Raw genomic sequence first — 20,801 nt, forward strand, 5'->3', positions numbered from 1 at the left:
ATTTAAGGTCATTAATTTTCCACAGTATTTAATATTTGATGATCTCATAAAATTGATATTTCCATCTGAACTTTAGAATCTAGAAATGCCCTGATAATGAAATCATGTCGAAAACAAATGCTATTGCTTGAGGCTTCCCCCGTTGTCAATCTATATCCGAAACCCTTTAGAATGATGCAATCTCATAGTAGTTTTTACACCATCCAGTTCCTTTTGGCCCAAACTTCCCTTACCGCTGGTCAAAACCCAATTTGGCCAACTCCTTGAGCCGTTTTTGAGGGCCTAAAGTCGGCGATGAATACAACAACAGGCAAAGAAAGACAGATCTGGGAAATCCGAGTCCCGTCCGAATGTTGATAAGGTGGCATTCTATTTCGGGGCGTGGTGGTAAACAGAGGTGGAGGGACTCCTCCGAGATGCGGACCCCCCAAAATAACGTTGAGATAATAAAGGCCTTATCGCGGTTCAGGGACAGTCGTCGGTTGTCCGCCAGGGTAATCAATTAGCAGACACCAACTGCAAATTAGCAAACGTTGACGTTGACCGTCGATAGTACATATAGCCCCCGCCCTTTTCCGTTGATGCTGATGCTGATGCCTGAGGCCGGAATCACCGGCTGCCCCTCCCCTCGGTCAGACAGACGACTTATCACTTATCGCTCAAGTCAAAGCCAAGGGCTATCGGTGCGCCCTGTTCGGCCCCTCCTGATAGCCATCGCCAGCGGGCAGCGCTCCGATCGGAGCGCATCGGACCGGACCCTCAGACATCCGAAGACCCCTGAGACGAGCAGACGTTCTAAGTATTAGATCAGGGACGGACTACCCTTACATAAACCCCAAAATTCGAGTGTCTATAATGCCAAATTGTTGTGTCTTTTGTGCTGTTCCGGCTATTCAAACTTGAGTTTGTAGAAAATACACCAGGACTACGCTCAGCTCTCAACCGTTGCCGCTGGGTATCTGTTTCCGGACCAGTTCCAATTCCCAAGTATTATGTTCTCGCTGCTACACCACCCTCTTGTCTGCCGCTGCTGTTTGATAGAGCAGCCGCCGCTCTATCACAGCCTTCACGACGCCTCTAGCCGCCTGGCCGCGGAGCTTAAGGCCCTGGCACCCAGCCTGCGCCTGGATCCTGGCGACAATCTCACCGATGTCATCTGTGAGCTATGCCTGCGCCGGCTGCACGATGCCCGTGACTTTCAGCGCCGCTGCGAGCAGTCCGAACAGGAGCTACGTTCGCGTCACGAGCACTGGAAACAGAGAGTGGAAGTGGGCGACGTCTTGGCCCTGGACGATGTGCTTGAGTGCCTAGAACGAGAGGTGGGCAGCCTAGAGGGACCAGCAGTGGCCATTCCCCTGCAGCCTAGCAAGCCAGTGGCCTACGTGGCGCCGCTTATGGAGAGCGTGGATTTTGGTAAGTTTTGGAGAAGTTCCTCAAATAAATCCTATTTAATTTCCTTGCTTTTTTCCTTAGAAAACCTGGACTTTCAGGACAACTCGCCCAATCAGTATGAGGCGCCAACCTTTTGGCAATCTACCCTGGATGCGGGCAGCCTCAACACTCCGCACCATCAGTCGGAGCCCTTCGAGGCCGGAGGTGCTCAGCTGGAGCAACCCGTTTTGCCGGAGACTCCCCTAGAATCAACTCCAAAGCCCAAGAAGAAGCGTACCAAGTCCAAGGCCAAGCCCAAACCGAAGGAGGACAGGACTGCAAGCTCACCGCGTTCCCTGCGTCAGTGCAGCGAGTGCGAGAAGAAGTTTACGCGAAACTTCCAGCTGAAGCTCCACATGACCGCCGTGCATGGGCAGGGCGAGCTGCGGTACCAGTGCGACGAGTGCCGCAAGACCTTTGCCTCGCGGCACAGTCTGCGTTACCATGTTAAGTCGGTTCACTCGACGGAGCGTCCCTTTGGCTGCCAGCACTGCGATCGACGCTTCGTCTTGCGCACCCAGCTGATGTCCCACCTGCGCACCCACACTGGCGAGACCAAGCCGCGCATCTTTTCGTGCACCTACTGCTCTAAGACCTGGCCCACTAGGTCCGACCTCCGCACCCACATGCGCTCTCACACCCCAAACATGGAGCGGCCCTTCAAGTGCGATCGCTGCGAAAAGGCCTTCTTCACGCGGGGACACCTGAACTCCCACCTGCTGGTGCACACCGGCGAGAAGCCATTCGTATGCGATTACTGCGCCAAGTGCTACCAGAGTGTGGGCAACCTGAACAACCACATGGTGAAGCAGCACGCGGACATTATCGAGGCCCAGCTGGAGATGGAGCCCATCGAGAGTTGATCCAGGTCCCGAACCCGGTCCTCGAGGCTGCATCAAGTATTAGGGCAAGGGGCACAGCATAAGCCCCGGATTTTATTTATTTTTAGGTATATATTTCGTAAAAGAAAAAGAGAGCTCGTGCTCCTCGAGCAGCTCTGCTTTCGAGAGATGTTTAGCTTTTAAAGAGATTTAAGAAGTATCAAAAACATTGCAATAAAATATTATATTTAAAAATCATTTTTATACCCTTGCAGGGTATTATAATTTCAGTCAGAAGTTTGCAACGCAGTGAAGGAGACGTTTCCGACCCTATAAAGTATATATATTCTTGATCAGCATCAACAGCCGAGTCGATCTAGCCATGTCCGTCTGTCCGTCTGTCCGTCTGTCTGTTTCTACGCAAACTAGTCCCTCAGTTTTAAAGCTATCTGAATGAAACTTTGCATATAGTCTTCTATATGCTCTCACTGCTATATATGTCGGAACGAGCCGGATCGGACGACTATATCATATAGCTGCCATACAAATGTTCAATAAATTTTTAGAAAAAAAATTATAACTTAGCTGTTTTTCAACATATGTGCACTATTTTTTACATATGACCATTTTATATTATTTCTGAATTTTGGTAAAAATTTTATGAAAATCAGACGACTATATCATATAGCTGCCATAGGAACGATCAGGAAATTAATAGAAAAAAATTATAACTTCGTTGTTTTTCAACGTATTTTCATCTACTCTGAGATATAGTCTTATTTTATTATTTCAGAATTTTGGTACGAATTTCATAAAAATCGGACAACTATATCATATAGCTGCCATATTAACGATCGGTAGATGTAGATAAAATATAAAGCTGGGAATGCAAAACTGTAACTGTCAAACTGTAAACATAATAAGTATACGTAGGTAAAATGTAATGAAATAATATCTGCAAGGGTATAGAAACTTCGGCGTGCCGAAGTTAGCTTCCTTTCTTGTTCTCGTTTATATTTAATATATAGAAAAGCTTTGAAGCATCCCTAAACTTAGGGGTATCCAGCACAAATATAGTATAAACATGATGTACGATCACATAGTAATTTTTTGGTAAAATGTAGCTCTTGTTATGCAACAACAAATAAGAAATGTTTGCCATTTCCTTCACATGAAACCTCTTTGTTCCATTTCTAGACTCATCCATTAATGAATAATAAAATGAAATTATTATTGCGCAATCGAGGATTTGACAAACATTTCTACCGGCCGGCAAGCAGTCTTATCTCCCGTCTCAATGTCACAATCCGCAAGCATTTTGATTGCCAAACGGAGCTTCCAACAAATATTGGCGAGGTGAAAGCGGCAAGGCGGAATAATCAAAACCAAAGGTGAAAAAAATCAAATAACAAATTTAAAATAGAAATCGTGCAAAAATGTGGTATAAAAATAAAAACAAAGCTATAAATGGGCTGTGGCAATGCATTCCCAACGGAACATATTTGCAGAGCATCATAAAAATGTATTAAACTAAAGTAATAGACAATATTAATGCTAAATTTATTTAATTACAAAAAAAAAGACAAGAAAGCTAACATTAATAAAAATTAATTTTGTTATTAATTATAAAATTTTTTAAAATTAAAAAAAATACTACAACAAATAAATTACTATTTTATAATTTCTTACTCACCGTTTGTTCCTTTATTCTTATTCTTATGCTTAACAAATACATTTTAGATCTCATGGGGAAAATATTTTAGGGGAAAAATTTAAACAAAATTAAAAAATTTCAAAAATCTTTATAACAATTTCTTACCTAATGTGTATATTTAACTTGAATATTTTCAGCTTGAAAAATTACAAAAAAAAAAAGTTTTAAATAATATTTACCTTTATTAAAACATATTTTTAATATGAAACACCAGAGGCGTATTATTTTAGTATTTTCGTGATAAATATGTTTACAAAAATAGAATGAATATGAACCTATAAACCTGAACGTATAAAGGACCCTAGTATAAGTTCAACACTCATCTCGGGTGCTTATAAAACCCAATTCAGGGCTTATCGCTGGCGGTCTCCGTCTATCTGCACGCGTGAATGGGTATGTGCGTGTGTGTGAGCTTATTAAATACAATAATCAAATATGTATACAAATCATTAATATTAAAAAAAGGAACGATTGACAGAGAGTGGAGGGCCACAGCAAGATTGTAAAAAAAAGCGCAAGTAAAATTTTCCAGTATATTATGCAAAGATGGATTACCTTTATCTGTTCACGTTTCCACAACTTAGTAACAAAGATCCCTATGCTTGAGATTATAATGGGTTAGAGATTGGAAATCTAAATATTTACAGGCTGAAACTAAGAGGAATTTAACTCTACAGTTCCATAATTAATTGTATAACTTTAATAGAAAATTTTTAATAAATTTAAATTGCAATCAAAAGGGAATTAGGTGTTTTTTTATGTTGATAAACTCGTTTAAATATAATGAAATTATCTATGAAAAATTATGCATAAATAAATATGATATAATTACGCATATATCTTGAAAAATAAGAAAGAAGTATGTTGGATTTTCTTAACTTTTATATTTATTTTTCGATTTAGAATTTTAGCATTTCCAAATTGTATAAGATAAGGTTACTGGGTATCGTTGCCTACAAGTTCAATATTTTCAACTAATTAAATTATTTAAATTTCACTTCCAAAGTATTCCAAATCTAGTGTTTTTCCTATTCACTACTAAAGTTTAATCTCAGCTCAAGCCAAACTTAGACTTGGTGGAATTATCAATGGCTACCATCAGTGCCCGACTGTCTGACCGAATGCCGAATGCCGAAGCGTGGAGCTTGATAGACCCTATGTACTCAAAACCACTATAATTACTATATTAATGCCCACTGAAATTTGGCTGGTGCGTGGAATTTGCTTTAATTGGACAACCCCAGCACAAACAATTATGCACTTGAGCTGCTGAAACCTTAAGATCAGTTAAGTGTTAATCTAATTAACTTTGATAAAGTCGGTTAAAGATTGACCTGGGGTAGTGGCGACCGCAGGCCTGCCTAGGTCGTTGATAAGTCTGATGGATGTGATTCATGCGAAACGATAACCTTGTTTGAGGTTAGGCTACTTATATGCTACTACAAGTATATATCTCCTGGCATTTCCGCAAGTCGGGCTTTACTCACTCGTAATGTTTACACATCTGGAACGTGATCGACGAAGCCTGCGTCTCCTCCAGACATTGACCCAAATCAAGGCTTTTGTCTCAGGCTCCATTGGAGTTCGTTCTTTCTTCTCCAACCCCACATACAGACGTGAGGTCTCAGATTCTCAGTTTTAGGGTGGGGTTCAAAACCACCTTTCTTTAAACAACGATCGAAGCGATCAATGATCCAAAGAGTAAACAATCTTTGTTTTGCGGTTCTGTGGCTAATCTTCCAGATTATGTTGATTATTTAAACGTTGATTCAGTTAATTTTAAACCCCATTCCAGTTATGAAAAGATATTATCTCTCGAACATGGCTAAATCGAAGCGGCTGATGTCTCCATTTGGAAATTATGAAGTAAATCTATATTTTAAGGCAGTTTATTTACACCAACAACAATTTAGTATGTACATACATAACATTCTTAGAAAATTGTACCAACCAATTTTCAATCCCTTCCGGAGTCGCGATCGAACAGAAGACGTCCCAGCTGCACCTGCTGCTGGGCATAAGAGTTAAGTACAGGTGGATCATGGCCTACAGAGCCACCGATACCACCACCTTCCGGAGTGACCGACTGGCGGACCAGCTCCCTTAGACTCGCCGATATTTTGGCGGTGCGGAAGCGATCTTCGTGACGTCGCTGGCGACACTCGACAAAGCGCTGCGATTGATGACGCTTGCGCTGTATGTCCTCGCGAAGCTGATCCCTACGCACCCGCTCCTCCTGCTGTCGTTCCCGCCAGTGCTCCTCGTGCTGGGCCTGCTCCACGAAGTTGTCATGCTGCAGCCGCTGCAGGTACGCCTCCAGCAGCTGGCCGCGCAGCTCACCGGCCCGCCGCAGTCGCTGAGTAAGTCGCATGCAGATGTCACGCTTGCGCAGCGTCTCGTCCAGGTGCTGCTCCTCCTGCTGAACCGTTACCGCCTCACTGCGACGCAGCTCCTCGCAACGTCGCTGACAAAGGTTCAGGTCACGCTCTAGCCGCCTGGCCTCCAGTCGCTGCTTAGCCGCTGCATCCTTGGCATCCAGAGCTCCCCGCAGACGCTGTAGCTCGGCCAGGTCGCGCTCTGCCAGGGCCTGGAGCCGCGCCTTGGTCAAAAGGTAGTCCTGGAACTGCTTGTCATGCACAGCCTGCTTATATGCCTCCAGTTGCTCCACGCGGAGTAGCTGCCGCTCTAGACGTTCGTTCTCCCAGTATTTTCGAGCCAGCCAAGCAGTCTCCTTGTCGGCGGCCTGCTGACTACGCTTACCCGCCATCCGATTGAGTATCTTCTGGTCATGGCTGGGCACCTGTTGGAAGGCAGCACGCACTGTCGGGGCCAAACACAAGTTGGCCATTGAGGCGCAAAGCGAACTCTTCTTGGCTTGCTGCGAGCCCAATGGCACCAGGGCCATGTTGTCCTGCGACTTTGACTTGGCCCTTCCAGTGATGGACAGGGCGGGAGCGTCGTTTAGGGGGCCTAAAAATTGCTGTGTTGGTAGTAAAAATAGTAAAATTAATAAGAAACGTAACTGACTTAATATATGTAAAGATTTTCTAAATTTATTTTAAGCACAGGACCTACCCCTCCTTGTCGTACTTACTTTAAGCATTGTACAATCCCTTTGAGCACCGCGCCTTTGACGTGTTTGAGGCTTGGGCTCCACTTTCTGGTGCTGCTCCTTTTTCTCCCTGGACTCACTTCTGTGGCTGCCCGCGCTTTTCGACCGCCTGCTCCTGCCAGAAGAGGTGGAATCCCTTTTCAGGCAATCAGCCGATCCCCGCCTGCTCTGACCACCAGATTTCACCTCTGTGGGTGAACGGGAAGCACTCCTTTGGCGCCTATGGCTACTGTTGCTTCTTCTGGTCTTGGCACTCTCCCGGCACTGTAGTTGCTCTAGGACCTGAATATCCTTGTCCAGCTGCAGCAGCTCCTTCAGACTCTCCTGCCGCTGAATGCCCGAACTGCTGCTGTGGGAGCTGTAGCAGTCGCAGTGGCAGATCTCACAACAACTGTCCGCCAACTCGAGCTCCTCCAGCAGCTGCAGGTGCTCGGCTTTCGACTGGCCATTGGCTTTGCTCCTAGCCCGTGATTCGCTGCGCCCGCGGCGCTTTCGCTTGGGAGTCATGGTGTGTTGTTTTGTGGAACTGCAGTTGCAGTTCACCCCGTATTGACGGCTGGCGGACCAAGTCCAACGGGGTCAAACTCTAAACTGGCATCCAAAGTGGATCGTTCGTTGTTCGGGATTTATTTTGATGCCAGAACGTAATCAACCCAAATTCCAGCACCCTGCTACCTGCAACCTGCGTCCTGCAGCGATATTTCCAACTGTCTTGTTTATTTTTTCATTGATTGGTCATACGGTTGTTGTCCCTGGCAACGCCACCAGTCCACCGCGACCGAACCCTAACAACCCCTTGACAGTTTTAGAGGTTTAGTCGAAGGTATTTCTGTCTGCATTTTGGCCTTAAGCTTTGGGAATGCGGAAATTAGTGCCGTCAATTAGATACAGAAAGTGAAAGGTCTCGGAAAAGTGGTAGGCAGCCATAAAAAAAGAAACACAAACAAAACAAGGACACGAATCCTTTCCTATTCAGTTACGCAATGGTCTTGTAGTACAATTTGTAGCTAACTTTAAGCACATCTTTAAAAATCTATAAAAAATAATTTTAATTACACATTTTTGGGGGTATATATGTATATTTAATTTATATATATTTAAATTCTTGTACACAGAGAAGTATATCTATATAGATACATATCATTTAAACCATTTATCAATAATTAACACTTGAAAGATAAATACAATAAATTAAACAGAACTATTCTTTACATATAAAAACGTTTGCTTCTTTTCATTTTGGGACGATTGGAGAAAATCTATATATTTTTGCTATATTCCTGTTCTATGTATATACATTCAACTTGAACATTTCTAGCTAATAATTTACAATACCCGCGAGTTAATCTAATACTGCAACTGCACAACAAATCATAATAATAACAAAAGTTACGTCAATAACATGGTATACATGGAGAGTTTAATGTATAATAAGTAATATTGCTGTTCACTGTGTGAGGTTAGTTGAGTACCGAGAGCTTTTTATTCAAAAACCAACGGTATCGAGGTAAACGGAAGCACCGGACACGACGGCTCCAGCTGCAAGGATGTGGCAAAGCAGTCGGCCGATGCATGGAAATCACCCAAAATCTCCATCACTTTGCCCAAAGCAAACCTGTTGAATAAAGTCCAAATGTAATAAGAGAGAAATTAAGTTCATGAAATCTGTAGCTTACCAAATTTTGGGACAACTTGGATCCAATTTGGCTGCATCCTTTAACATTTTCTCAGCTAGGCGTGGCTCGCCCAAGATCAAATGAGTCTCGCCAAGAGCCCTCAAAGCTTCAATATGATTGGGATTAGCGGCCACAGCATTGAGGAAACATTGCTTGGCATCTAGCCATTGCTCCAAATAGACATGAATCTGGCCACGCTGCAAAGAAAGACAAATTAGGAATTTAAAATTCATATATTATCACACTTACCATAAACATAATCTGATGGGAGAGCGGATATATCTGGGAAGCTTCATGTATGCAGTTAAGTGCCTCGTTGGGCTGATCAATACGCATATAGACATCAGCCAAAAGTAGCCAAATCTGAAATAAAATGATGTATTATTTATTGTTTCAATGTTCACAAGTAAAACACGAAAACCCACCTCAATCTGTAGCATCCAAGGTCGCCTTGGTCCAGGACGCTGGGTGAAGGAGCTTAGTGAGCTAGCCGCCTCGCTGAGAGCTTGTTCAACGCGCGAAACTGCTGCCAAGGAAGCGGCATACACAGAATCTTCAAGGGTCAAGAGAATTGTAACAATTAATAGAATTACAATTATAACAATAATAATAAATAAGCACAGGAGAACCATGCAAAAAAAGACAAGAAAGGAGAGGATTAAAGCTACTCCTAGCAAGACAGCTTTAGGGGAATATTTTTGTATAATATTAATAATTATAATAATAAATATTAAGAGAAGACTACAAAAGGAGAATGAAGAAATGCAGCAAGCGCCAAATAATTAAAAATTTTCAGATCCAACAATTACATGCTTGATATATAGAAAACAAGTATTCTAGGATGCCACAGAAATTTCTATGAAATTGAAATAAAAAGCTAACAAAAGCGTAAAAATAAGTATTCTATAATAGAAACTTTAAAAATTCAGGGTTACACTTTTAAATTCTATTACTGTTGATTTCAAACCCAAAGCAATTTCTTTAAAAATCGCTAAAAGCGAATTGAAAATAATAAGTAACCAAAGCATAAATGCAAAGGTAGCAAAAAACTTATGGCAAGCTGTGTCAATCCACTTGGATTCTCATGCATTCTAGCTCAAAAATGGTTTTGAACCCAAGGGTGGATTCTTCCCTTGGCAAAACTTACAATCATTTATGTTATGTACAATACACACACATTCCGCAGAAGTTTGGGATAGACGAGTGTATATACACACGAACATACACATTATTAGAGAGAGATAGAAAGAATTTGATAAGTCAGAGATGCGGGTTGGCAGGAGCAGGTGGCTGGGAGCCAGGAATGCCTAGGAAGTCAGGAAACATATATAGCCTTACTTGAATCTTTGTCCGACATCTGCGAGGAGTGAGCCAGATGAACGCCGCTCTTGGTGTCGGAATGCTTCTCCTCCTCGCCCGCTAACTGAGCCTCGTACACGTCCCGCCACACGGCCAACATGTGCTGCACGGTAGCTAGCGCCGTTTCTGCATCTTCCAAGTGGAGTTGCAAGTGTGCCTTGACGTGGAGCAACTGCAGGTTGTCGGGGAACTCGTGCAGCGCATCATCTACTACACCCAAGGCCTCTCGCGGACGCCTAGAAGCGGTCAGCAGCAAGGCAAACAAGTGCAGGCATGGCGCGTGCTCCATACGCAGAGCCAGGGCAAAGCGGATGTGAGCCAGTGCCTCTGTCAGCTGTCCCAGAAGTGCATACTGTAGCGACAGATAGTACTCGGCCAGATGGTCGTTTCCATCCTGCTGCACGGCCCGCTCAAGGGCCTCCAGGGCCAGCTTGTGGCAAGCATCGCGCTCGCTCTTCAAATTCGACTGAATTGCCAGTTGCTGGTGTCCAATGCCCACAAAGAGCTGGCTACGGGATGGTCGAAGACCTAGAAAGAAATGGGTTTAAATGTCAACTCATTAAGGATTAAAAAAGCCACACTTACCCTTTACTTCACGCTTGAGGGCCTGGTGGGCATAGTCTAAACCCTGCTTGACCGTCTCTAGGCTCTCGTAGCAGAGACGAGAGGCCAACAAACAGGGCAACGGGTCGCTTGGGGTCAGCTTCATGGACTCCTGCAGGACTCTCAAGGCGTGCGAATGCTTCTCGGCGGCCATCAGACTCAGTCCGTACTGACGCCACACATGCTGCTCTCCAAAACTGAACTTGAGCGCCTTCTCAAAAGATTCATTCAAAAGTTGAACAAGGCCCCAGCGCACAGTAGCCAAGGTGAGGAGATCATAGACGGCCGTCACATTACCCATGGCATGCTGGCGAGCCTGCTTGAACTCCGGACTCTGCGACAGAACGGTATCCCTGACAGCTAGAGCCTCGGCTATGAGCAACAGCAGGATGACCTCCTCCTGCTGATTGCGCGGATTAAACTGTTGGCGGGCCGCGTACTTGCGTGGCTTCCACAGCTTCTTCGAGGATCCTCCGCGCAGCGTACCGCCACCGGACTTCCCAGCGAAGGGCGGGGCATAAATCGTACCGGACACGCCCCTTAGCAAAACCTCGGCGAGCTGGCGCGCTAGCGTAAGGCGCAGAGATTGGGTGGCCCGCGTCTCAATGGCGTTTAGCATAATGCGATACCGCTCGACGGCCTCCTGCAGCTTTTCGGTTTTAATCAAAACAATAGGCGCCCGCTGCAGTGCCGTCTCGAGGATGGCACCCATGCGGCGGTTCACCTCCAAGCCGCTAGGACCGCTCGCCGGAATGGTGCTGCTGATGGCGAAACTGCTGCTCGAAGGCTGCACACTAGAGGCATTTACGTTGAGCGTGGAACCGGCCGTTGAGTTGTTGGAGGAGCTGCTGCCACTAACAATGTCGTATTCCTGGAGGTAAAGCAAGCCCAGATCGGAGGCGCGCTCGAAGCAGCTTATCTGGGAATCAGCAGAGGGTCATCATAAAGTTCATGTGTGAAACAGGATCATTCACTCACCATTTCCGTGTCCTTTTCCGCCTTCTTAAACTTGGACGACGGCTTCGACGATGTCTGCTGCTCCAAACACAGTCCCTTGATGGCATACGACTCGGCCAGAATCTTGAGGCTGCGCCTGTGGGAACAATAACAAACGTTTGTGGCATTAGTCCATTTTCTACCTTGTATCTTTAGTTAAATCACTTACAGTGTCAGCTCTTTTTCGGCCAGCGTGTTGAGCTCCGCCTTGACAAAGTTTTCCAGGCTCTGCTCATACTCACCGCAGGCGAAGCACAGCTTGGCCAGCAGCAGATAAGCGTCCAGAGCGATGCCTGCCTTTTGACCACTCTCGCCCAGCGCCAAGTTCAGATAGCGCCGGGCCTCGCCCAAACCGGACTTGGCCCGCCCGAACGTTGAGTCGGCGGCCACCAGGGCGTTCTCCTCCAAGTAATTCTCCAACCGGGCTTCGCCCACCAGAAAGTTGGCCAGGCATTCTGCACCGATAAAGGTAAAAATAATATATCAGATAAGCGCTCCAGAGATCCTTAATCCCACTCACCGTTGTGCGGCGAACCCGTCTTCAGTTCGTCCGTCAGCTCGATGACGCGCTGCCACTTGCCCTCACTGCGACAGCTCTCGATTAGAGCCTCCACTTTTGTGGTGTTACGCATGTTCCTGTTGGCCATCCGTTCGTCCGTCGGCCAGGCGACTGGTTGAGTGCGTTGCGGATGGAAATCTTTGCTGGCTATATAGGCTTCGTGGGGTCTGGTTCCGATGCTTTCTGCTATAGCATTCTTCGCTTCTAATTAAATTACCACATAAACATTGAAATTTTTCTTGTTTTTTGCTCTTCTTCTTCGTCTAAATAGACGGTGTTGCCAGATAGTATGAAGCACATATGTCTGAAAACAGGTGACGCTGTTCAACACTATTCACCAGTGATGTCATTTCCACTTTATACCCGTCAAATTTGGCTTAAGTGTGACAGAACAGAAGAGACACGAAAGAATAATTAGTAAAGAATTGAATAATTAGTACAAAGAAATAATTAAAATAATAAATTACTAATTAATTATATTTTCAAAAAATTTCCAAAAGTAGCCGAATCATTAAAAAAGAGCCAGATTTCTAGCTAATAGCATTTCAGTAAATTGTATAGCTTTTTCTGCTAGATCTAGCAATAAGATTGCTAAAATGGCAACACTGATTAACAAACCCTTTTAAAGTATCGAAAAAAATTGCGAAGTCGCGGACGAAGATGAGGGAAGAAGCAGAAGCTATAATAGAAATAACTAAAAAACGCGAAAACGATAATAATAATAATAATAAAAGAAAGTGTGCACAACTGTAAAATCTCACAAAACTCTGTTGCTCCCCCCGCACGCCCGCCCGCATGCCTTTTAGTGTGCCTCGTGTGTGTGCTTATAAGAATTCTGCGAGTGTGTTGGTGAGTGTGAAAAACAAAAGCCAACAAATCGGAGCAAAGAATATATAGAAATCAAGGAAATGCATTAAAGAAACGGCCGCCCCAGCCGGCCCACAAAAAACGCAAAAGGCAAACAGCAACAAAAAAGCGCCAAAAAATTAAATTGTATCGCAGCACACAAATGTGCCCCGTGCAAATGTGTTTGTGACGCTCAGCTGTTTTTGGTGTTTTTTTGTTGTTGCACAAACATTTAATATCCGAAAGGGACGGCTAGCTCAGAGAATCGACAAAAAGTGAGAGTGATTTCTAGCTGTGTGTTTCCTAATGTGCTCTTCAATACTCAATGGAAAGTTGCAACATTTCTTTTTTTTTTTTTCAAGTTCAATTGCCTTTTATTTTCTTTGCCAATTTCACGCATCATTTGGGCAATCAAATTTGTTTGGCCTGCCCCGCCCCCTCGCTCCGCCAGTCATCGATAACTTTTATCGCGTGCCCGTCAGATGTCAATGTTAATTGCTGCCAGGTTTCAATTTTTTGCGCTCTTTTCGCTTTTGTTTATTTGAAGCTTGTCAAAGCCCTGCGAAATGGGCGTCCCATTAGCGATTCATGCATGTACCAGCAATAAAATAACAAACTACACAGCCACATAAAAAACAAATGTTTAGGCGTTTGGAGATCAAAGTACCCTATCCCTATGCATTTTGGCCCATTGAACACAAATCCAGTGTTCGTTTTACTCCAGTAGGTGTATATTTTTAAGGTTAGAATAAAGTTTATTATTCAATAAAATATACACGTGCCGGATACCGGCTTAATATTCAGCTGTAAAAAAACCTGTACACTTGCTCGCATATATCTGCGAACGTACAAATAACTGATAATATTTTATTTTATTTATTTTATTATTTATGCAATTGAACGCATTTTTTTATTTTAATATTTAATATTTAGTCAAGTCCCTCGAAACGAATTACTCTCAAAAGTCTGCGTACAGCAAAGAAAATCGTCTAATATTGTCTAGTCTGTTGGGATAATTCCTTTAATAATTATAGAGTATCAAATCCACTAATTTTCTTGTGTTCTTTGTTGTGATTTTCTGCCATTCTTCTAAACGTTCCCATTATTGTTCAATAGGATTTAAATCGTAAGATTGTGGAGGAGTTTATACCATTTAAATGCACATTAAAATGAGCTCTAAAGAGCATTATTGGTCCCCTGGCTTGCCTGTGTCCTATTGCACTTCTCTCTCTATTTCGTTTCCCCCTATTCTCTCTCTTCTTGAATCCCCCATCCCACTGCCTCCCATGGAAGTGGGGCAGCTGAGAAATTCTTTTAAACGCGCCAAATTAAAAGCCAAGGCGAATCAAAACAAACCCCCTAGGGCCCTCGCTGGGTCGAAGGGTGGCAAACGGGGGGGAAAAGAGAGACGTTGCTTTCGTCGCGGTTCTGCCTGCTTATGACGTAATGACAATAATTACAAGGCAAGAGTTGATGGCAAATAAATGGGGGAAACGGGTAATGGATAAGAGAGGGAGCCAGAAGCAGCTGAACTCAGGAGGCGATGCTTGAGCACAGTGGGCCAATGACCCTGTTAATAGAAAATATTATAATTAAATGGAATTGTTTTAATGGATTTAAATGGAATCAGTATAATTTATGAGGTTACAAAACACTAAAAAACATTGAATAAAAATAACCACAAAATATTGTCAATAAAAAGCTTATCTACATTTAAAACTATGTTGAACTGCGTTCAAACCTACAAGTCGATGTGTACTCCATCAATTTTGTCAAGCTCTAGGATAGATTAGCGCTAAAAGCTAATAATAATTTCATGAAAAATGTGCTAAAATAAAATAATTAAAATTATCGCATAGAATGCTTAAGCATCTGCAGATTTTAGGTAGGAGCGTACCACTTTCAAGCCCACTGTTGATTTCAGTTGTTGTTGGTGTGCACAGGAGGAGCCTTTGCGGTGGCAGCTAAAGTGGGTGGCAAGAGGGAGACCTAGAAACAGATGGGGGAAGTCGGAATTGGACGAAACCACCGCATCAAAAGCACCCACATGCACATGGCGATTAAGCGCAACGGTACCCAAATGCCTCCAAAGAGGAGAGAGTGGGACAAAGAAAGAACTTGGCAGCCTCCACCGATGTGCCCCCTACTTGCACCTGAATTGAAGGGAAAATCGCATTAATTTAAAGCTGTTGGAGTTTATGATTCTCGTCTCTATTTTTTTCACTCTTGAATTTTAAACAACAATTCAAAGGCCACATTTAACATTGTTAAATTAGTTGTTAAAATTGTTATTGCCACTTTGCTGGTGATATAATAATAGATACAAGCATACATATTTTTTTATTCTTTCAATGTGCACACAATTTGGATTTTCTTCCCCCTTTTTGTCACTCTTCACTATCCCAGTTTTGTTTACTTTAGTTGCTTGTTCTTAGTTGCTATTTTGTTGTTGCTGCTGTTGAAGGCATCACGTTATGCGCCTTGTTTGCCGTTTGCTCCAGTTGTTGTTTGTGCGATAGTATTTGCCAGCTATGCTTTGTTTTTGCTTTTCGGCTTGTTGCTTTTGGCAAACGTCAGCCAGCTTACCTGAGCACACTGCTTCGCTCCCATTACCCTGCCACCTGGCAAAGGTCTCCTCGCTAGAAGGCGCACTCTTTTTTCCGCGACGTCACACTGACAGCATTTGCCATGGTTCTATTTTCTAATTCATTCGATCTTTCATCTTTTCAGAGTCTTGTGGGCTTTTCTACACCCCGTCTTTAGCTCAAGAAATTGTGTGTTTTATGGTAAATAAAAAAAATAGAACAACAACACCAGCATAGTCGATCTAGCCATGAAGCCATGTCAACAAAGCGTTATAATTATATAAACGGTATTGCAAGTATCAGTACTATATTTTTTGTAACTTATCCAAATATTTTAATACTATTTACGCACAAACCATGCTTGAATTGAGCACCGGGTATCCCATGGTCGAGTTTTTAAACTAAACTTTAGTCGTCAAAGCGTTCTATTTTACTTTGTGTTCAAGTCACGCGCAGTTCGTTTTTGGCTTAGCTTTGGCACGTATGTATGTATGTTTGTATGTAACCCTTTCATACATATGTATGTACAACATTTTTTCGTCATCCCGCTTCCTTAGAGCCTTTTCCCCTTTCTCGACTCTTTGTATTCGCCATTCGTTGAGAAAAAAAAGGGGGGGGGGGGGGGGGGGGCGCACTCTTCTGACACGATGTCAACGGCTTTGGTTTCATTTCGCTCTTTAAGGACATTTAACTCGAAGCATTAGCGGTACAGCTTCCTTCTCCTCTTGGTCCCCCTTACTGACCTCATTTCTTTGACTTGGCAAAAGGCTAGAAACAACAAGACGCAAAACTATAGTTTTGAGGTCCCAGCTATTAGATACTTATTAGTGTGCTTTGTACGTATTTTATAGGTCTTGATTCAGATTAAGCGTATAATAATTTTTTTCTTTTTTTAATCAAAATCAATCAAACCCAGTAGTCTAGTCTAAAAAAGTTTCTTTTCCTTATACATATAACTTTTCTTTGGCTTTAAGTTTTTCCTCAATGACGTGCCAATTACTGGTTCGAACAAGGCTCCCCATTTAATATTGTTTTGTCATCAGATTTTGTCTGTTTTTTGGCAAGTGCCAAGCGTAAACATGGCATACAATTTGTTGTTACTTCCATATCTTCCATATTCGCACACCCACTCGCCGCCATACATACATTTAAACATATAATCTCACAAGCATTTCAGTCAGCATCCAGCAACCACGCCCACTAGCCGGCCCCTTTTTTTTTATAACCACAGTGCGGATATCAATAAAGTTCGATTTCGTGTGTGTGTGTCGTTTAGATGTATCTGTGTGCGAACATTTCTGCTAGTCATAAATCAAGTAAAACTAAACAACGGCGAAGAGATGAGCGAAGCGAAATAGATTTATGTTTGGCCACGCCAAGAAGTGCGTTGTGCCAATATCACTGATACCCCGAATAGACTTTCTCATACAAAAAAAAAAAAAAAAAAAAACTCCATGACCCCCTTTTTTCTTATCAGGCCAAAAAGTAGTTTAATAATAGATACAGTGCACACATGCATGTATGTATATGTACATCTATTCATAAATATGTAAATGAAATTTAAATTACATTTTTAAATTTAAACAGTTGTTGATCACACCTTTTTTGTGACTAATTAGTCGAAGGTCGGAAAACCAAAGTTGTTACAGGAAATTTTATCAATAATAATGAATTTTTTTAAATGGTTCCCCATTCCGCTTAAACTTTTCCATCTCATTTCGAATTACATCAACAAGATTTCCCAGCGTAATTCATGATGGCGAGAACGACAACAACAAAAACTTTTAAAAACAGCAAAGTGAAAGAAGCGAAATGAAAACAATGCGCGGATAAGTTAGGGAAAACAAAGCAAAGCAAAGCGCTGAGGAAAATCTGAATGAAAAGCTGCTTGCCCTCGAGTGGGCGTGGGTAGGTGGTCGGAGGAGGGATGGGAATAGAGCGTGGGGCATCGATGAGGCGACGCTGGATGCCAACTAAAAATACAAATTTATATGCAAAACAATTTGGAATTTTGTTCAGAGTTTTGACATTTTTTTTTTTGCTCAGTTTTTCTTTTGTACAACTCTTTGCGAATATAAATGTACCATTATGCAGTATATATACGCATTTTATAGATGGATATGTACATATGTAAATATGTATGTTTATTATATTAAAGCTTTTGAGTCTAAAGGCTGTGTAATTTTTTTAGAGACCAGTGCCTATAGAGTAGTAAAGGGTATTATAATTAGTAGTAATTCAAAACATATTTTTTTAATAGCTAGAAATGAAAAAATATAAGTTATCTTGGAAACAATATAAACTATTTAAAATTCCATGACTGAAAAAAATTTATTTATTTATATTTATCGTAATAACTATAGATTTCTTTATGTAGCCTCAAAATTGCTAAATAGGCAGTACTACCAGGTTAGCTCAACATTCCGCTCTTTTCTCTTTTTCAGCTGTGTGTACTCACTCTGACACAGTCATCGGTGACTGTGTAGTTGTAGTCATTTGCATTTTTATGCGACGACCGCCGATATTTTGCAATATTTCTCTTCCCCTTTTTTGTACGAATTTCTTTTGAGATTATTGTGGGGCTCGGATCAATTAAAATTGCACTGCGCATTTGAGCGATCGATGATCAAGCCATTCCCTTCACATTTGACCTTGGCTTGTGTGGATTTTATTAATGTTCCACTTGTGGCGGCCACTTTATCAAAACAAAAATGAACAAGATACATAGGAAAGATACTTTGAAAAGTCGAAGTTTGTATGCTCTCTATAACCAACTAGTACGTTTTACAGCACAGTTCGTGGCTTAACAACACAATAAATAGCACTGTCATTCTTTAACGGTCAGATCAATTTCGAGAGGGGTTTTACGATATTTTTATCTGGTAAAAATGTATCTGTCAGATAGCGATAATGAACCTAAACAGTTATTTAAGAAGGGTTAAGCAGTTTCTAGATAGTTTCGGGTGGGGAAATAATCTGCGTTGCAGATTTCTGTCTAAAGTTTGAATATGTTCGATAATATATTCGGATAATCAATTAATAATGTAATGGATTGGGGGTTTACCTTTAGTTTTTTCTACATCAAAATTGTGTAGATGAATAATTCAAGCAGGTATTTTTAATTTGCAATGATACTATTTTTATTGCTTATGCATCTGTGTGCAACTGTATTTATTTTTCGCACAATGCTTTTCGAGTTCTCGCCGGGGGCTGGTCAACGAACCTGTTGCCGTTCGCCTTTGCTAAGAAGTAAATAACAGTTGTTAGTTTTTATTATCTTAAAAAAGTGACAAGTACAGCAGTATGTATGTTTCGTATGTGGGCTACCGCAGCCCGTTCGAGAGATCAGAAATGATCCCGGAGAGAGCGGCTACAGTGATTTTCGAAAAGCACCGGCCGTGAAATCGTTAGCCAGGCGACAAGCTAGCTGCACTCATTTCCGATTTTTTTTAAATTAGAAAAAGAAGCAGGCACAAAACCAGTCAGCAAATACATACTTGACTATCCAGGGGAGCAAACGGAGGTGCAGATAGTCCACAGTGGTGAGGGATTGTCAAAAAACGTGAAATATATATATATTTTTTTTTCAATCGAACACACAAACCTTTGGGTACCGCTCTGGGATCTAAACTGCAGATAAATTAAATACCTAGTAAGAGAGAGTGAAACCTAAAGCTCCCCAAAACTCCTAGTTAGGAGGGTTTCTTCAAAAGTATGGCGGGGATAACTTTTTACAACGATAAATCTTGCTATGATGGTCCAGGTGAGTAAAGGGGAGTGCGATATGAGGAGAGCATAATCTTATGCTGAAGCAGTGTGCGGCTGGTCTAGCTGTGTGCCACCTTTAAGCCGCTCTTTTCGCTCTCCATTTTCATCATCTGCTCCTTCTGCCCACCTCCTCTCACCGTGTGACAATAATCGCAGACCGCTCGACGTTTTCATGTGAGTGCTTATCACATTATGGCGCTATTTATAGTTTCGCTTGCAATTTTTTCGCTCTTTTGGCTCTTCTTTCCACTTGTTCTGCGGTTATATTGTTGCTGTAGCTCTCGATTATGTTGCCTTTGCTGGTGTGTAAGTTGACAGCGCTGAATTTATGCTCACTATACACAGCAAAAATTAAATCCAAATTTTAGGTGGCACTATTTTTTGTATTCTTAAGGGAAAATAAGCAAAAAAAATGAAAAGATTGGTGGTCTTCCATTCCTTCTTACAAACTTCAAGGGTATTTACATAAATAAACGCTCAAGCTTCTTTTCTTATTTTTCTTTTTTAACTTTGTGGAAGTAATTCAACATTCAATGCTTTTGGGTACATGATAGTTTACTACTTCTTCTTTGTAAAAGAAGGAATGCTTTAGAATCGTTACAATGTATCTAAATAACTTCACGGTCTAACGTGTACGCGCTCCATAACGAAATTAGACAATTCCTAATTGGGTTAGTGTGTATTGTACGTAATTTATGAGAGCTTGCCGTAAAGTGGCCAGAACAAGAAAGCTAATCAGAAAGTTTTCCACCATCAGTGCTCCACCTTCCCCAATCGCTAGTTACCGAAATAATCCAATTAGCTGTCTCACGGCCAAAGACAAATACGAACGGCATTTTTTGTATATAAACAAGAAACTTTACACGTAACCCCACCAAAAAATTATTCACAATATAATATAATTTGCCATGTGCAGGGAAAAAATTAGAGTTAAAAAAAGGATCACAGCGTGGCTGCTGCAACGCCGCTATAGCATACAAATCTCAATTTAAAACAATCAATGCAATGGAAAAGATAAAAAAACAACACAAAAACATAACGTATCAGCGGACAAGCAAAAATAGAAAAGCGAATTGTAAATACACTTTGCTGAAGATTTATTTTATTTTTTAGTATATTTTATTTCTATTTGAAGGTTTTTAACAACTTAAAAGTGAGTTTAATTTGATCAGACCTTATTAAATTATTTACATTTGCAACCGATAAACAAGATGAACTGATGAATTCAGATACCCTGACATATTGCGAATACCGGTATGAAAACGAAAAACTGTAAACAAACGAAATATGCTGGGAGCGACACGCATATGTACATCCAAACGTACATACAA

The 20,801-nt window shown here is 42.0% G+C and overlaps 4 protein-coding genes across 4 annotated transcripts in view; 2 read left to right on the forward strand and 2 right to left on the reverse strand.

The window, feature by feature from the left end:
* Positions 1 to 193: 193 nt before the first annotated feature.
* Positions 194 to 2,510, forward strand: LOC108085167 (zinc finger protein 431). Its single transcript, XM_017181698.3, has 2 exons — positions 194 to 1,413; positions 1,474 to 2,510. The coding sequence occupies exons 1-2, from the start codon at positions 993 to 995 to the stop codon at positions 2,292 to 2,294; spliced, it is 1,242 nt and encodes a 413-aa protein (XP_017037187.1). The 5' UTR covers positions 194 to 992; the 3' UTR covers positions 2,295 to 2,510.
* A 3,344-nt stretch (positions 2,511 to 5,854) lies between these two features.
* LOC108085104 (trichohyalin) lies at positions 5,855 to 7,600 on the reverse strand. Its single transcript, XM_017181576.3, has 2 exons — positions 7,061 to 7,600; positions 5,855 to 6,946 (listed from the first exon to the last, which is right to left on the reverse strand). Exons 1-2 carry the CDS (start codon positions 7,583 to 7,585, stop codon positions 5,924 to 5,926), a joined length of 1,548 nt encoding a protein of 515 aa, XP_017037065.1. The 5' UTR covers positions 7,586 to 7,600; the 3' UTR covers positions 5,855 to 5,923.
* A 555-nt stretch (positions 7,601 to 8,155) lies between these two features.
* On the reverse strand, positions 8,156 to 12,565 carry Ttc7 (tetratricopeptide repeat domain 7). Its single transcript, XM_017181592.3, has 9 exons — positions 12,233 to 12,565; positions 11,882 to 12,167; positions 11,695 to 11,809; positions 10,699 to 11,635; positions 10,093 to 10,641; positions 9,180 to 9,307; positions 9,004 to 9,117; positions 8,755 to 8,951; positions 8,156 to 8,693 (listed from the first exon to the last, which is right to left on the reverse strand). Exons 1-9 carry the CDS (start codon positions 12,357 to 12,359, stop codon positions 8,561 to 8,563), a joined length of 2,586 nt encoding a protein of 861 aa, XP_017037081.1. The 5' UTR covers positions 12,360 to 12,565; the 3' UTR covers positions 8,156 to 8,560.
* A 318-nt stretch (positions 12,566 to 12,883) lies between these two features.
* bin3 (bicoid-interacting protein 3) overlaps positions 12,884 to 20,801 on the forward strand; it is a 34,156-nt gene continuing 26,238 nt past the window's right edge. The window contains exon 1 of the mRNA XM_017181590.3: positions 12,884 to 13,120. The gene's annotated coding sequence lies outside the window, so the exon portion shown is untranslated. The remainder of the gene's footprint in view (positions 13,121 to 20,801) is intronic.

This window comes from Drosophila kikkawai, chromosome 2R, assembly GCF_030179895.1.
Source record: "Drosophila kikkawai strain 14028-0561.14 chromosome 2R, DkikHiC1v2, whole genome shotgun sequence".
NCBI classification, from domain to species: domain Eukaryota; kingdom Metazoa; phylum Arthropoda; class Insecta; order Diptera; family Drosophilidae; genus Drosophila; species Drosophila kikkawai.

Excerpts from the sequence above, each read along its gene's own strand:
- Ttc7 (XM_017181592.3), bottom strand. The coding sequence starts at position 12,359 with ATGGCCAACAGGAACATGCGTAACACCACAAAAGTGGAGGCTCTAATC. Across the intron at positions 12,168-12,232 it reads GACGGGTTCGCCGCACAACG|AATGCCTGGCCAACTTTCTG; the intron begins GTGAGTGGGATT and ends TTATCGGTGCAG. Across the intron at positions 8,694-8,754 it reads CCAAGTTGTCCCAAAATTTG|GTTTGCTTTGGGCAAAGTGA; the intron begins GTAAGCTACAGA and ends TTTATTCAACAG.
- LOC108085104 (XM_017181576.3), bottom strand. The coding sequence starts at position 7,585 with ATGACTCCCAAGCGAAAGCGCCGCGGGCGCAGCGAATCACGGGCTAGG. Across the intron at positions 6,947-7,060 it reads GGGATTGTACAATGCTTAAA|CAATTTTTAGGCCCCCTAAA; the intron begins GTAAGTACGACA and ends CTACCAACACAG.
- LOC108085167 (XM_017181698.3), top strand. The coding sequence starts at position 993 with ATGTTCTCGCTGCTACACCACCCTCTTGTCTGCCGCTGCTGTTTGATA. Across the intron at positions 1,414-1,473 it reads TATGGAGAGCGTGGATTTTG|AAAACCTGGACTTTCAGGAC; the intron begins GTAAGTTTTGGA and ends TTTTTTCCTTAG.